Genomic DNA, 18,456 nt, shown 5'->3' on the forward strand with positions numbered 1-18,456 from the left:
ATCGAGATATTAATAAGGAACCAGCAGATCAAGTAGCTTTTGGAATAAAACACCAATTTTTTTAAAATTAAACACTATCTAAAGATTTGCATCGAAGCGTTTATTTTTGATAGTGATTTTAATCACTATCAGATATCATTATACTTGATCCAACTATGCCACGTCACCACTGTGCCGCGACCCCCCTGTGCTGGGTTTTTTTTTATTGATTTTCCTATTCTAAATTTTGATAGAATATATCTTTAACAAAAGTATAATCCCCCTTATCTTCAATCTTTATTTCTTTTGAATTTGTACGCTATTGACCTTTGCAATGTACACATATAGTAGAACATTTAAGCTCTATTTTTCGACAGTCACAATTTTTACCAGCTCCAGCACCTGACTAAACCCCAAAACGTTTTATGACAATTATCTTTATCATTTTAGAAATTGTAAGATTTAATTTGACAAATGTTTTATAGGGCGCAAATGAAAATTTTAACACTTTTACGGGGAACGAGAGAATTTTTATTAATTTTTAAGGGTAATGTCTTCAACTAGATACGATTTGTGATCTTTTGATATATTGTTCATCAATTAAAAGAGTTTTATACAAGAAAACTCCTATTAATAATGAAAATTGCCAACATTTTACATTTTAAATTTTAACCTTTCTAAAAAATAATTATTTATATATTAAAGTAAAAATAATACAAAACAATTTATATAATGTAATATTATATTATTACTTATAATATTAACGTATGATATTATGTACATTCATGTCACATATTATGAATATACAAGATCACCAAAACAAGGTTCTCTTATTTAAAATACAAAATAACCAGTTTATTATGGCATAAAATCTAATTGTTGTAGAGATTTATAAGTAATGCCTACACGCAGGGCCCCATTACAATTAAACAATTAGAATAGAAAGCATCAGTTTCCAAGATCACGCTAGGGATCGCTGAACTACCCCTTTCAGACTATAAAAAGTCATTTTTCGCCGTCTAAACCAGTTCTTTCGGCGATTTTAAAATACACAAAATCTACGACACTCTACTCAAGACTTCACTCTCCAGGACTTAGTCGTTTTATTAATTAATTTGGACTTGGAATATTTTTCTTTAATACTAAATGACACTTAGAAATTATAAAGTGAATTTTGTTTTGGTGAATCTTTTAATTTAATTTAATTTATTTATTAAATAATGTTTTATTTCTATTATTATGGAAATAATTATCAAATAATATGAAATCTGTTTTTAATTATTTTATTTTAATACTAAATAACCCAACTTTAAATTTTTATTTAATGATAAAAATCTGTAGTGAGCTTTTCTTATTGGGTAGCTAGTCTCTGAGCTTAATGTCTTTGTTCTAACGAACATCGTGTCGGCGGACAGCGCAAAGAAACTTATGAATATATTTTTAGTGTTTAATTTTTGTCTTTGACATTATTGTGCCGCATCCTTTGAGGCACTAATGCCGGGACACATTGGTCCACCACAATTATGCCTTGATCAATTTTTTACATAGATATAAATATTTTGGAATCTTGTTTTGGTCAGGCCAGAGGAAGATTTAAGAAATATTGGTGTCGATTTCTCAATAAAATATACACTCTAAAAAAAAATACCTATTCAACAAACGTAAAAAATTAATAAGGACAAATTATAAATTATATTTCTAATAAAATAAAGATTGTTTAGAATCTTTTACAAGTAAAATCAGTCATAGATTTTGTGTAATTAAATTGTATTAGTTAAAATTTGAATCATTTTCGTAAGAATTATATGGATTTTGTGATGTGTAATGTAAATCGTATACGTAGTGCATTTTATACCACAATCAACATTGGATTACTTGAAATATTATTTCATTACATAGTACGTTAGATAAGTACAATTTAACCTATGCGTTCGAACCTCCAACAATCTATTGTGTAATAAACCATTAAATAATTAATAAGAAAATTAATTAATTAAACAGAATTATATAATTTTAAAACATTTAACATTCCAAATATTCCCCTACAATTCCAAACAATTCCTCAATCAATTCTAATCTATATTCTATATTTCTTTTTCTTTTTATTCCTTTTATTTTATTTTTCTAAATATTTATATCTTAGACAAAACTTTTTTAAATAATTAATTTATAGTTTCAAAATTATAAAATTTTAAAAGTTTAAAATTATAATCATCTTTGATAATTTATACTTAAGATTAAATATATCAGAAATCTACCTTTAAATTTAATAAATATTGTATTATTATTTTTGAACCCTTTTAAAATCATTTTTAGGCGTTTTTCAACTTATCACTTTCATTAAGTAGTTATCTTAAATAATAAAAAAAAATTTCAAAACTTATTCAATACTAATATGCATAGTAATTGAATACTATGAAGTTTTTTAGAAATGTGAAACGTGTTTCTAATCAAAAGTTGTATAGTATAATATTCTACAAAAAATTAATTTCATTTAATTTAGTAATATTATTATATTCTGTAGAGAGATAAGAAAAATTAAATTATACAAAATATAATTTTTTTACATTAAGATAGTATTTATATATAATCATAACATTTTTTATGACAAAAAATTTTATAAGTTTTAATAAGAGTTATAGGGCTATTGAATTTAATAAATTAAGTGTGGAAATTGAACTATTTATCAAATTAATAATTTATTTAATCAAAAAAAATAAACTAATATAATATGTATTTCTAATATACATTCCGATATTCATATAAGGTACATAGTGTATGTTTTATAACTGCCATCAACATTTGCCTTCATTTTAAATCCTTTGTCTCGTTCTTTTGACTTAAGGGGTTTCGCACACTTTGTTGGCGTTTAAAAATCATCTCAAACGGATAGAAACAGAATCTTTTCGTGTAATCACATCGTACACAAAGAATAATATGATCAAAGGAAACAAAACAAAAGAGCCTAGCGAATACCCTCTATTGCCACCGGAGTTGATTAATAAAACCGAGAGCCCTTTGATAGCTTTTGAAATTTAAGGAAACACTTTATGTCGACTTTATTTCAGTATGTAGCTTTGAAAACTATGAGCGAAGAAGTAATATTACGAGCCAAGAAAACCAATGAATCTTTAAACTGGATTGCGAATTGTTATTTTCCCTCTTATACACTTCCAACTAAGAAAAACAAAATAAATAAATATTTAACTAATACACAATTTATTAAAACAAAATCCGTTGGAATTATTTATAGAAGTTTATATCTATTAACCTAATAAAAAATAGCTTATTAAGTAATGAATTTATATTCTAAAATGAAGAGTCATATGATTATAGATGATTTACTCAAAAATATCGCGATTATTTTTGGATTCTAATAAGTTAAGTTCTATTTATTGGAAAAATGTTTTGAATATGTATCGAGAAAATACATTGCGTGCCATTAAAATTTTTTTTCAATTACAAAATTTGGCGTATTTCGTGTGTAGAACGATTAAAAATCATGACGAAGGACACAAAAATCATCTTTAATAATTTATTCATCCCATAATATTTTATTATAATATAATGAAAATTGTGGCGTGGTTGGGTTCTTAAATTAAAATCTTTATCAAAGGAAAGATGAACAAATATTTTACTAGAAAATAAAGCAGAATAACTATCAAAGTTTAAATTCAAGAATTTTATATAAATTAAAAAAAAAATAAATAAATATACTAACACGTTATAAGGGTATGAACTTAATTTTTTTTACTGACAATACATATATTTAATTAGCTTATAAAATAAAAAATAAGAAAATAAGAAAATTACTAGTTGTTATCTAGCACACATTTTTGTAATTGCATTATATTTTATTTTATAATGTAATTAAATATATATGTTCCGATTTATAAATAAATAACGTTATAACGTATAAGGGATGATTTAAAATAATACTTAATAATTAAATAATCGAAAAATACATAAAACTAAAAAATACCAAAGAAATCTTCTCTCGATAACGCTTATTCTAAGAAAAATTGTGTTGATAATATTAAAAGAGTCACTATGCATTAAAATTTTAAATTGTTTTTTTGCTACTTTACTTTAACAAAAACTTGTTTATGTATAAATGCGTGGGAAATAATGCATGTTAAAATATTGAGGTTTGAATTCATTGCCAACATTTTGTTGAACTTTACTCGTTTGTTTCATGCATTAAATATAATCGAATATTGTATTAACGCAAACTTGAAACTTTTTCACTAACTTGGTTATATGTGTTTTTAACAGTTCAATAATGCCTAATGGTGATTCTATATGCTCAGCGGATTCAACAACTTATTAATAAATTATTTATCGTGCACGAGTCCATATTATAAAGTCCTAATTTTTTTTTTTTTTCATAGATATGTGTGTCATAAGAATTTGAAAATCCGCGGCTCCGAACCATAAATATAATAGCGTCAATATGACATTATTCAAGTTTTATTAATAGTAAATTGTTCAGAATTTAACCTAAAAAAAATGGTTTGATTTATACTTGTTTTATTGTATTAACGTTTTAGTTGGAAATATCTGCTATTTCAATTCGGCGTGCTGAATGAATAATAAATATTATCATCAGTTTAGAAAAAGTTATCGGGATATAAATATTTGGCAAAATTCCTTTTCGTTTTAACGGCTTATCGGTTGGGTGGTTTTTAAGTTCCATATGTGATATATACAGTTTGGCCGACCGGTTAAAGCGTCTCCGGTAGGACATAAAAGTTTTGTAATAATAATTATAAAATGTCCTGACGGTGAACGGTTGTAGGAAACTTTGCACGTTCGTTCTTTGGCTCGGTGCCAACTAATCCACCGGCTTGACAGAGTCTTAAGTGTAATCTAGTTTTTATACTTGTTAGATTATTTTTTCGCTTTTCAAATAGTTATATGTATTACCATAACATCGTGTTATTAGACTCACGTGTTGTCTGCTCACATTTTATCCACATCCGGAATGGTATATTTATACATTTTATTCTCATACAGCGCACATTTACTCGGATCATATTAAACCTATTGCCATTATGGTTAAAAACGTTATGTATAGCAAGAGCTATTCCACAAGATACTCTCCAGTTCTCTTTTTGGCGCATGAAATAGTATCCAATTAGTCAATCTACGCGTGTTTACGTTTACAAATTCGTTTTGATGACTACTATAAAAATGCACACCGCGAAAACTACGAGCCGATAGATTACTCGGTCTTATGAAATTGTTTGCTTAATGTTTATATGAGAGACTGACAAAATCAGCTTATTTTAGTTTAACTGGTTAGTATACTATCGGCACAGTACAGCACAAGCTATCATCAACATGCGTGCAGGGTCATTATAATAACATAAACCGCGTTTCGTTACACTAACGAGATAAATATTATTTATTAAACGGTTGCTGTTTTGTCAAACGTTAAACAGAATTGTAGTTAAAGTGTATTATTCAAGACATTAGTGCTCGTACCATAAATACAAAATTCTAGTCACCGGGTTTCATAAAAGATTTAAAAATTAATATGATTGTGTTTAGAGTCGCTCATAATGTTTAAATAATACGTTTTCGTCTGTTTGGTAAAACATTCGCGAAAACTTCAAACATCAGGTTTGTGTTAATTGATGAAATCTTCATTAAACGTAATACGTGCTCAGTGTAAAATCGTTTAGTATTTTAATTTATACGACCGTACGTGGTTCAGTAAAATTATTATATCCGTAGCGTTTGCCTTGTTTACTACTCTTACGCACTTCTCTTTTAACTTAACTGCGCATTGGTTCTGCAAATAGTATCTTAAGGGACGTTTAATATGCCAGGGGCTTAGGCATATTTTAAGCGAGTTTCCAGGCAATAATAATAATAAAAATAATAATGTATGTAAACATACACGCTAAATTGCGAAAGCAGGACGAATTGCGTTCAGAGAATATTTACACAAAAACTGAAAGTGTTTAAGTCCACAAAAAGACATCGTATAAATTTGCCGTGCAATACTGTGAAAATCGTCCATTCGTGCGTATATTAAATAATGTCAATATTTCAGCTCGTAAATCATCATAATGTGTTGGTACGTATAACATTCAAAACATCGTTTAATTTATTTTATTGTTATTTGCTGCAGCGTATGTGGATTCTATGTACGTTTTACACCTCGCGGTAACAATAGCAATCAACCATTGTAAACATGTATAAATAATATAAATTTAAAGTTAATTTATGATGCGTATGTCAAACTAGATACCATTTTTCGGAAAATGTCCGGCATAACAATTTTGTTTGACGTTATTTGCATTACGTTATTTTATATGAATATTGTATTTTTCTCACTTTTGTATTATTATTATAATGTCATTAATAGTTGGGATTTGTTGTTTGCTGATTTCAGTACTTTAACCCAGTATCCAAATGAGCAATAATTGTTGAAAGTACATTGTAACGACTTATTAATCATTTTAAAATCAATGGTGTCGGCCTTACAACTCACTAAAACTCCGACGACAATAAGTTTGATTATAAGCTTATTAAGTTGTAAATAATTGTTTAAATAATACTTTCAATTTTTTAGGATAGTGCTATGAAGATATAAAATGGTAAAATAATAATGTTTGTTTAATTTTTTCCAAACGAAATAAGCTTTAGACTATTTAACAGGTAATTTAATAAAAATATATATATATATATATTTAATATTTCGAAAATATTAATTGCCATAATTTCAAATGACTAGTTTAGATTAGAAAAGGGTAAATAATTAATAAAATAAGTAGATATTATTTGATTTGTTAAATGAAATGTAAAAACTCGCAGTATTTTTAAAATGGATGTATTATACAAAGAAATTTTATAAGTATATAATTTTACAATATATTACTTATTAAGCAAACATCTAAAATAAACTTTTTTGTACATTTCAACTATAACTATTTGTATACTTTTAAACAATAGAGATTTTTAATCGTTAAAACTTGTCATTTCATAGTGTAATATTTAAAATAATATTTTTTATATTACTGACCTGTTTCAAATCTAAATCTAAATTGACATAATGATAAAGGTCGCCGATTTGAAGAGACGGACTTTGCCACCAAGTTCCCGTGCTATTATCCACAGCTTTACCTGGTCCATGAGCTTTGGCTGGGTCACCTGCCCGAGCATCACACACGCCACAAGTCTGCACGTTTCCAATACTATTAAATCTACAATATACTTCTGGTCCGCCGTTTTCCGTTTCTCCGCATGTCGCATTCGCCGTAACTATTGCTCGGGAAGCCAAATTGAATATAGACGGATATAATGCCTTTCCATCTACAACAAAAAAAAACATATATATTTATTTAATAAATTATCACAGTACTTAAATATTATTATTGGTGTGAATGACAAAGTTAAAAACACGACGAATATCTCTCCTCGTTTTTGACACAACTCTTTATTTAAAAGTAAATTCATATTTTTTGTAAATGTTAACGGTTATTATATGTAATATTTGGGTATCAAAACAATACTTTCTTTCATTTAGTAATTTCACTACATAAATAATCCAATGGTCATTTATTCTAATATTTATGACGAACAAAAACCTTTAAGGGTTCGTTTGAATTTAAGGAGTACCTTTTTATTTATATTTTAAAGTTTAGTGTGTCAATAGTATTAGGCTAACGGTGATGATGTTTTTTGTTTCTTCGGAGGTCAAAAGATTTTAGATGAGGATAAGCGGAAGCATGATGCCAAATGCAAATGCAACTTACCCCGTCTAATATATTTTCTTTAAATTTCAAAACTTTGATTTCTTTCAAACCTAGCCCTGTCACAGCTACAATAAAACGATTACCGTTTGCCACCTTTGGTATTGGCTTAGTGTCTTACAAGCTAAATTTCATTTTCAGATAGCTTTCTCCATTCTCACTGCTCTACCTATTCTCTGTTTCAGATTTCTATGGCTTAATTTGAGTTGCAATGTCAAGTTTCTGGTAAAGGAAGTTTTATCCTTCTTTCCGATGAATGAGTCTATGTTCGTAATACTTTGTTACAGATTTCCAGAATATTATTAAATCGCATTCAGATAATTTCAAGCTGATGTCAATTTTAATTGATTCTTATGTTCGTTTCAAGTAAGGATCTTATGAATATATTTCATGTATCCCCGATATGTTATGGGGAAATCTTCACTTCTTGACTTTTAACGACATTCCTCGTGTCCTTAAAATGTTGTAATCAGACAATGTGGCACACTTACAGCTGCGCCAAACCTACTTCGAGAATAATCCACTCCCTGGAGCAGTAGTGGACGTAGAGAGTTGGGTTTTCGTTAACCCAGATGACTTCTGGGAAGATAATTTTTCATTTGTCGATCTTAGAGATGATTTTATTAACCAATCTGCTAGAGAACAAAAAGACAAAGTTTGAAATGGTAATAGATCGCGTCACCTTTTCAGGTGAAGGAAAAAAGCTTTGTGTTAATTATTTGTTCGAGAACTGTGAGTGTGTATCGCCTACACTACGCATCAATGACGGCGAACAACACTTGAGGTAGGTCCCACTGCAGGTCGAAAACGTATACAAATTTCTAGTCGTTCTTGGTGAAATGGACTGATACTCAAGTAAGCCAATGGCTGAAATAGAGGCGTTCTTGAGAATTTTTAGTGTAATTACAACTGAAGCACTTGAAGTCGATGTTCTTTACTTCAGAGTGGGTAGCATATACAGTTCAAATCATTTTTATTAGTGTTAAACAACAATTCAATACGAAAAATGACCATGTTAATTAATTTAACAACCTACTATATAAGCCGAAAGTCAAATTTACATTTAAAAAAACAGGTGACCTTTAATGTAAATTATACTTATTACAACTTGGTTCAATTCATTTTTCTCGATATTGTCAGTTTTCGAAGAAAACTCGTTATATCAGGTAAAATAAGAATCCTCTTTTGAATGCGTTAAATCTTTCTAGTTAGTTATTTCATTAATTTCGCCATTAAACCCGTAATTTAATTTAAAATAAACGCATTTTATTTTGATACTAGTTATAAGCCTTAGGCGAACTTGAGTAAACTTTTTTAATTAAAATAAAAAGTAATGATGCTCTCGTGTTATGAAAAAAATATTTAATCCTCATTAGTTTGTATTGCAAGTAACAACTTTTAAATCAATTATTACATTGTGCTTTTTTTATTTTTTGAACAAAACACAAAAACTAATTTAATTTGTTTTTATTAATATATTTTTATTTTATTATTTCTTAGTATTTATAATATTCTCAATATTTTATATGCCCCTTGGTTAGATGTTCAAAAATTTAACTCTTAGTTCAAATTATAATACATTTTGTTATAATTTCAGTATTGCTTGTTACAAAAAATATCTGGTACAATCACATGATAATTTACTTATGAATACTTAAAAAAAAAACTATATTTTAATGAACTATTATAAGCTATTATATCCAATATCATCTGAACTATTAAGTTGTTTTCTTACAATATCACGTTCTGTTTTTTTTTCAGGTTATTATTTTACTATATATGACACATAACACTCTAATACATTTTTCTGAAATTCGATGCTGTAATTCAACAACAAACTACACTATTTGCAACGTTTGGTTTCATATTGATGAAAGAAGACTTATTGTTCTTATTTGTTTGAGAAACAATCGATCCGTGTATATTACTATGTGAATTATCGTTTATTTTACAGGGCCTTATTTAAATAGAAAAAAATTTACGTGCTCAAAGTCATGTTGCCATTTCACGTCAAAACCGCAAATACATAACTGATAGATTAGTCATCTTACAATCGTTTAATAAAACGTCAGATATTTTTACTTCAATACATAGTTATAATTGGTAAATTATATCATAAAATTAATATTTTTTAATATGTAAGACCTTTTACTAAAGCCAAGAATTTGCTCCTTCCAAAAATGGCCGATTCTATTTGACAGATCTAATAAAAAATATATGCATTATTTAAAATTAATGGAAAACTATGAAAGCAATCAGGGGTTAATCTATTTAAGCCTACTCAGGATGTTCAATTAAGACATAATATAGATGCAACTGAACACAAAATTCAAAACTTAATTTATTTTATTTAGAAAAGTCTAATAATATATTATATTTAAAATACAGATGGACAATTTGTAGGAATTGAAATAATTTTTAACATAGAGTACTAAAAATTATGTCAGTTTTTTTAATTTGAACGACAATTACACATAATTTGATTAAAACAAAAACTTTTGGTACTCATAAAAATTTAAGGTGTATTAAATAATTTAATTACATTAACATGATTTAATGACCTGTGGTACTTAAGTGCGGTTTTTTTACGAGTTTTTATATTCTAGTCTACCACTTTAAGTATTGACAAAATATAGATGCTTTTAATCAACATACAATTTTTATTAATTTGAACTTTTTTATTATACTTTTGTTAATATTTTTATTTTTCATAAGGTTTGGAATGACTATGACGAAAGATTCTTTCATAATTATATTAAATATACATTTTTTCTATGTCTAATAATTTTGTAATCAAAATTCGTGAAAAACTCATTAGATTATGATTTATAGTTTTTCACTTAACGGACAGCGATTAAAAGTAAAACACAAGGCAATAGGTTTGTTTGTATATACACAAGTATGCTTAGTTATTATCATAACTACAATCAAGGGAACATTATTAACAAACGGTCTGAATAACTCGGACGTGAATGTATTAATGTTCATATTATTTTTTAAATTTTGTATCACCATAAACTATTACGTCTTAAGTAAGCCAATTTGTGGTTCTAAATTTTGATAAACAAAAACGATGAATTAATGAGTGAACGCGACGCAAAAACATTAAATTTATTTTCTTGTGAGAACGTTAAATAAAATTCACTCAATTTCTTCTAAAACATTAATAATTTCATTTATGAATTATTAGGAAAAACTATGGTAATGACACGCATATAACTTTAATCATATACTTTAAAGTCAATTTTATAAGAACCGAGCTTAAATTTGTTCAAAAATTCGTATTACTAAAAATAAGTTTTGTTATGTAGTAGTTAATGTGTTTAAGTTTTTATAGTTGTTAATTAAAAAAAGAAAAATACTAAGTTTGGTTAAAATCCTAAATTTTGGATAACACTACGTATAACTTTTAAATGACGTACGTACAATATATATTTATATAATTTGTGAAAAATATACAAATCATTTTAATTTAGTCTTGGGTAATATAATTTTCACTAGAGTAAAAGAAATCATAACAAAAGTCATCTGACTTTAAAAAATGTCGCCCAAGTGTTATAGGACGAGGAAACCTATATAGCCAAGCATAAAAAAATGGGATCCCAGTACTGAACTAAGTAGGCCGCCTAAAATAATTGAGGTTTTGAAACATTTAGTGTTTGATAAAACTTTTTAGCAGATTATTTTTATTTAATAATCGATAAGTGCTCATCTGAACTTCTATATACTGTTAAATAGGTTGTAGGTAAAAATAAATAATTTTTGAGATTTCAAAGAATGTGCATTAAGAAATCTCTGAGAAAATACTTATATGACTTTATATAGAAGATTATAAGTTACGCGATTCAATTATTAAAATTATTATAAGTCTCAGACAATTATAAATCATATAGAACAATTAAATCCTATTCTTATCTGAAATCTGCGCGAACGTAAAAATAATTACGTGGCCTTTTTATTTAGGGAAGTTCAGAGCTCGCAAACGTTTTTTAACACATATATATAGTATGACTTATGCGTCTTTTTGTGAATTTTCGTGTTAATCATGTTTTTTTAAATTATTAACATATTTTTAACATATAAATTATACATGGGCTCAACATAAAAAAAATGAACTATAATTAAGTAAAATTAAATTTACAGTATATGTTTACTGTTGATTGTTATATATCCGTAGGAAATGTAATTGAACAAAGACCCCATTATTTTATTTCTACCGTGTTAAGGCTAATTACGTAAAATAAATGTCTTTTATAATGTCTTCCGATATTTCTCGGGCTTTATTATCAGGAAAATGAGATCCGTTACATCTGTCAAACGTCTTAGAGACGTTTAAAAATAGAAAACTGTCTAACTTATTACAAAACAAACTTGATGAAATATATTTTAAGAACAGAATGATTAAATTATTTAAAGAAAAACATAATTAAACTTCAATATTTATTCATCAATGTTGGTGTAAAACATTATGGTTTTATCCAAATTTTTGATAGTATGTCAAAGAAAACTTGTAATATAGAAACTATATGAATTAGGTATTGTATTTTTACTCTCTTAGTTATTTAACGGGTTTCGGTTTGAGGGTAAACATGTCAAATAATACATAAATACTTTCTGCATAGTTAATTAAAATAAAATACATTTTGTTATACCTGTGCGTTTAATTACCTTCTGCTTTTTTGGAAAGTAATAAAGGTTTTTAATACTTTCCGAGAAAGGTAAATGCTCGAACATTACAATAAATAAAGCTTATATACGTTGTATTATAACTTAAACGAATGCTAATCTTTAAATTATTTTTTATTAGCATTCACTCGGGGACGTTGGTTGATTATTTCCTTTAATAAAAGTAAAATTAAAATGCTGTAACGAGGTTTCAAGAAAATTGGAAGACTGGTTTTATCATCCATACTATTTTATTTACAACGAGTAATAAAATTTATTTAAATGTTTTATTGTTTCAGTGATAAAAAAACAATCTATTTTAAGTATCCCTGGTAATGGTTGAGGGCATGAAAAAAGTCTTGATTGATTTTTTACAAAAGTTTTAAAGAAAATAATTTATTATGAAAAAAAAAATAAAACTAAATAAATTTTTCTACTTAAAGATTTCGCTCGAGGGTTTACACAAAAAAGTAAATAAAAACAGCCATTTGGGTGATATAAAATAAAATGTCAAAAATCATATTTTTTGAGATACGTCCCTTTTGTATTGATAATTTATTTTTAAATTTACACTTTACCTTTTTATATGTTTTATAGCCAGGAATGGCAATATAAATCACGGGGCCTCGTGCAAACAAATTTTTTGCGGTGCTATTAAATTTTATTATTATTTTTATTAAACTACTTAATTTATGGGACTTTTCAAAGCACTTAAACATATGCGGGGGCACACATCGTACACCCTTACACGCTATCTCTCTATGAGATTGTATATATTGTTACACTAGTTAATCTACTATTAAAGTCATAAGATTGTAAACATAATCAAGATCATTAATCAAAAATTTTCTTGAAAGTACTGTACTGTAAAATGTTTTTGCAGATAACAGTTTTCGCTGCAATAGTACAAAATTTCTTTATTATATTGAAATTAAAACAAAACCCAGCACAGGGGGGTCGCGGCACAGTGGTGACGTGGCATAGTTGGATCAAGTATAATGATATCTGACAGTGATTAAAATCACTATCAAAAAAAAACGCTTCGATGCAAATCTTTAGATAGTGTTTAATTTTAAAAAATTGGTGGATTATTCCAAAAGCTTCATAAACTGCTAGTTCCTTATTAATATCCTGATTAAGACAAAGTATGTAGAATAAAAAAGAGATTATTAGAAAATAGTATTTCCCATAAAAAAATTATATTGATCAATACACTTTTCAATAAGTTATAGCATTATAATGTTAAAAATGTAAAAAATAAAATTGAGAATTTTCACACAATAATAGCATTTGGTAGCCATTTTCACCTTGAAGATAAAATAAAGTCCGAAATTTTTTTTTTCCATGATAAAGTATATTACATTAGCTTTAATTTAAGATATATATAAAAGTGTCAGACTTTCCGGAACACTTTCAAAATTTAAGTTGAAAAAGTCAATTTTTTGTGAAAAAGTTGTCATTTTGAATCCCCCCCTGTAGGCAGGTAAAAAGTCAGATTTATAAAAAAAATATACCAAATGATAGGTAAAGACATCATGCATCTACAAAAAAAAGAATTATATTGATCCATACATCTTTCGAGAAGTTATAGCATTATAAAGTTAAAAATATAAAAAAGAATTTTTTTACAAAAATCGTATTTTTTTTATTAAGTTTAATGTCTGTTTTCACCATGAAGATAAAATAAAGTCCGAAATTTTTTTTTACCATTATAAAGTATATTACATTAGCTTTAATTTAAGATATATATAAAAGTGTCAGACCTTCCGGAACACTTTCAAAAGTTACGTTGAAAAAGTTCTACTTTCTATATGCATTTTTATGTTTTGAATCCCCCCTGTATTTAGGGAAATGGTCCGATTTAAAAAAACAGTATGTCGAATGAAAGATCTATATAAATACTACTTCTCATAAAAAAATTGTAATGATTCATACATTTTTCAAAAAGTTATAGCATAATAAAGTTAAAAATGGAAAATACAAAATCGAAAATTTTCACACAAAAATAGCATTCGGTAGCCATTTTCACCATGAAGATAAGATAAAGTCCGAAATTTTTTTTTTTCATGATAAAGCATATTACATTAGCTTTAATTTAAGATATATATAAAAGTGTCAGACCTTCCGGAACATTTTCAAAATTTAAGTTAAAAAAATTAATTTTTTGTGAAAAAGTTGTCATTTTAAATCCCCCCTTGTGGGCAGGTTAAGGGTTAAATTTATGAAAAAAATATACCAAATGAAAGGTAATGATATTATGCATCTATATAAAAAAGAATTATATTGATATGTTCATTTTTGAAAAAGTTATGGCACTTTTAAGTAAAAAAAATTGAAAAAATTTCGAAAATTAGCGATTTTTAAATTTGTAATTTTTTTGGAGGTTTCCCCCTTTTACGGGGAACGAGGGAATTTTTTTCAATTTTTAAGGGTAATGTCTTCGACTAGATACGATTTGTGATCTTTTGACGTATCATTGAAAGAAATCGGTTCGGTGAGAGCTGAGAAAAAGTGGTAACAGACACAAAAAAAAAAAAAAAAAAAAAAAAAAAAAAAAAAAACCACATCTTAGTAAAACCAATACCTTCTCAGCTTCGCATCGAAGCTAAAAGCGTATTTAGTTTTGAACAGTTTCGGGAATAGATTATTACCAGTTGTTAACGGCAAATTTTAATGAAATACTTATGAATTCATACTATTAAGTAAAAACAAAATTAAAGTAAAAACGTTTATAAACTCAGAAACTAAAATTGCATAATTGTTTAACTTTTATTGAATGTAGATTATATCTTTAACTTCATTTGATTGAATTATCTGAAGCTAATTGGATAAATTTAAAAGCTACTAATTTTAAATTTATAGTTATTCAGAGCCATTTTAAAATAATGTAAAATATAATAAAAAAAAAACATAATGTATATTCTTGTACAATACATTTTTACGGTAATTTTTCATTACTAAATGCAACAGATAATAATTATTAGTTAAAATTTGTAATAAATATATCTAGCGCCGGATTGCCGTAGATTCGTTTCAAAGCCCATAAATCAATAAAACATTTAATGACAATTGATATGTGATAATTAATGATTTTTTAAAAATGTGCTATAAAAAACCTAATCTGTTGCAATATCTAAATATAATACCATAACAATATAAAACTGATGGTCATATTGAGCAAAATGTTATGTTTGAAAAAGTAACGTTTTCCATTCCTTCTGAACTTAAGTGTCGTGACTGGTTGGAAGACAATATCCATATCGCTTTAACTTTACAATGCGCCTCGTTGCAAATATAAAACAAGTGCAAAAATAGATTTAATTAGCCCTACACTGTAAGTATGGCGCATTTTATAGGTAACTACTTTTAATAAATACATTATTAAACGTATATAATAGTTTTGGAGATAGATTTAAAGAATTTTCAGATGGTTATTATAATTAAATTAAATTTAGTAAAAAAAAAAATGTTTGTTCAAACCTTACTTAACGCTCTTTTACTAATATAGTTGAAAAAATGTTTTTTGGCGAAAAAAATTGTGCGTTTATGGGTTAATTAACATACAAACGTCTGCCGCAACTGTCATACAGCTTCTACGAAGTTCCTCCGCAATAAAATACGATTTGCAGTTTTTATTAGTTAGCAACACAACGTATCGATACCACTAACGAATTCTGCCAGACACAGTCAACACAAATGGTCATATTTGTTTGTAGTATTGTGTGCAACAAATTTGATCAAAGCGTTGTCGTTGAACAATAACATCGACCGTACACTTTTAACGTAGACGGTGACGACCGCCGCCTATACGTGTACTATAGATATACCTCAACATTGAAACGGTGCCCTAAGTACTATAATAATACCATTACACGCTATAAACTACCTACCTACCGCAACAGTTATATTAAAATAGAACGCCTATAATAATTATAATAATGCACGACGACAGAGCATTCTCACAGTTCGAGGGACACTCGTCGGCGGCATACAGTTTCAATCTTATGTAATTATTTTTGAACGCTCTAGAACCCGTTCGATTCACTTAATAATAAAACCTCGAAGGCGCTCCGAGTTTTTTGAAAGCGTCTCAATACTTGCAACGACCTAAGGTAATATTTTTAGTTAAAAGGTAATTTTTTATTTCGCTTGTAATAAATGTAATCTGTCTTTCTGTTACATTTTTTTTCGTCCGTTTAACAGCAAAACGTATATCTGCACAACCACTCGAATGACCGATCTTTATGTAAAAAATAAACTCGCCTCACTTAGACTCGGGTGTTGTGCGGATTGAGAAAACTACCTATGGGCGATGAAATATATTGCGTCGGTTCGGTTTGGCACGACGGCGGAGATTGCCGCTGCGTTTTGGTCCGTTTCGATTTGTTTATAGGGATTCTCGGCGTACAAGCACCGCGATAGTGGTAACAATAATGATGATTGTATATGTATACGTATATTACATGGAAAATAACCTGCACGGTGGGCACGGCAACTACCCAACACTCTTACGGCCTCATCGATCCTTAGCCGCCACCGCAGCGAATCGCTAATAATTCAGTTTGAACAGGTCCAATAAATTTAATGCACCTTTTTATACGGTAGGTACCTTATACGCAGTCAACAGTGTGTGTGTGTGTGTGTATCGCGGTAGGTTTCCATGAGTGCCGCCAGTGAACAGCCTGTGTGCGTTCCCTGTCCACCCTCGAACAGAGCATTCCGTCCTTTTTACGTTGCCCACCGACCGACAAAACTCGCCGCGTGTCGCACGTTAGTGTGACATAAAATAAAGACATTACAACTGTTAATTTTTTCTTGGAATAAAAATGAGCGTTTTTTATTACTCGACTTTTCGGCATCTTTAAGAAATTTCGCTTATTTAACCCTTCATTAGGTACGTGAAAAAATGTTATGTTAATAGAATGTCTGATAGACCCATATAATTAAATCGATTTTACTCTTGTATGGTAAAACTTTATTTCTTCAAATTTGAATAACAATTACATAGACATACTTAGAAATATATTTTAACAATTACGAAACAAAAAAAGAAAATATTTAGGTCTGATAGACCCGACCTACCTACCTAATGAAGGGTTAATTTGTTCACCTTAGATAGATAATAGACATTTTATCTCTTTTTTTGTCAAAAAAAAAAAAAACAAATATATTCGATAGAAAGAATTGATATTTTTATTCTTCATTATTTAATAATTCGTATCTAAAGAATGATGTAAAAAGTCATTATTAATACAATTTTTTTGAAATATTTTTCACTTAGCAATGGCACCTACGCTAGTTTATTTGGAAAATTAAATTTATTAATAAACCATTATTAAAAAAAAACCCAGCACGATGCAGTTGCGGCATAACACAAGTATAGATGATATCTAACAGTGATTAACATCTTAGGCATTGTCGTGAAACCATGATTATTTTGTAAATATCGGTTTTAAGGAATTTATATGTAACATTATAATTACTAGAAAGTAGAATTGTACTGTCAAATACTTTAATTGTAGCACTAGAAAATAATATGTATTAATATTTTAATGATTATTTAATGAACAATGTAAATATAAAAGAGAAACTTGACCATCTTCTCGGTGGTCCAGTGTTCCAATCAGTGAATGTTACATTATAATTAGTTATTATTTTGACTTCTCCTGACAACACTTACCCGCGTAGTCAAATCGGACTTAGAACACCCAGTTTACCACAGCATAAAAAAAACAATTCAATGCAAATTCGTTAAATTTAACAATTTGAATATTTGTAATTTGACTATTTATACGATTTAAAATTTTACTCGAGTATTAAATGCTTCTTAAATCATTTGATTAATTGAAAATAACGTGATATTTTAGATTTGACGGACAATTTCTCATTATAGAAAAATCGACGGGAAATATATATTTTTTTTAATACTGCTGTGTATTTCAAAAGCTATAATCTGATAATGGTTAAAAATTGTCAGACTTTCCGGAACATTTTCAAAAAGTTGAAAAAAAAGTTTGTGTGTTCCTTCAAACCTTCACTGCACCCAAGT

At 27.7% G+C, this 18,456-nt stretch overlaps 1 protein-coding gene and 1 long non-coding RNA gene across 5 annotated transcripts in view; one reads left to right on the top strand and one right to left on the bottom strand.

Annotated features, from left to right (window-relative positions):
- Positions 1–18,456, bottom strand: part of LOC126899600 (laminin subunit alpha-1) — a 75,688-nt gene that overhangs the window by 45,396 nt on the left and 11,836 nt on the right. Inside the window, exon 2 of the mRNA XM_050674641.1 lies at positions 7,013–7,302. Within this exon, the coding sequence (XP_050530598.1) occupies positions 7,013–7,302 (290 nt within the window). The remainder of the gene's footprint in view (positions 1–7,012; positions 7,303–18,456) is intronic.
- Positions 5,386–9,818, top strand: LOC126899634 (uncharacterized). 4 transcript variants are annotated; one of them, XR_007702654.1, is made up of 5 exons: positions 5,386–6,064; positions 6,383–6,501; positions 6,563–6,648; positions 7,928–8,526; positions 9,504–9,818. It is a non-coding gene; the product is annotated as an uncharacterized LOC126899634 (long non-coding RNA). The 4 variants fall into 4 exon arrangements; XR_007702655.1 differs by lacking the exon at positions 9,504–9,818 and having other exon boundaries at positions 7,928–7,967; positions 8,030–8,995; XR_007702653.1 differs by lacking the exon at positions 9,504–9,818 and having other exon boundaries at positions 7,928–8,995.

The sequence above is a fragment of the Daktulosphaira vitifoliae genome, unplaced genomic scaffold (genome assembly GCF_025091365.1).
Source record: "Daktulosphaira vitifoliae isolate Bord-2020 unplaced genomic scaffold, ASM2509136v1 Scaffold_2, whole genome shotgun sequence".
Classification (NCBI taxonomy): domain Eukaryota; kingdom Metazoa; phylum Arthropoda; class Insecta; order Hemiptera; family Phylloxeridae; genus Daktulosphaira; species Daktulosphaira vitifoliae.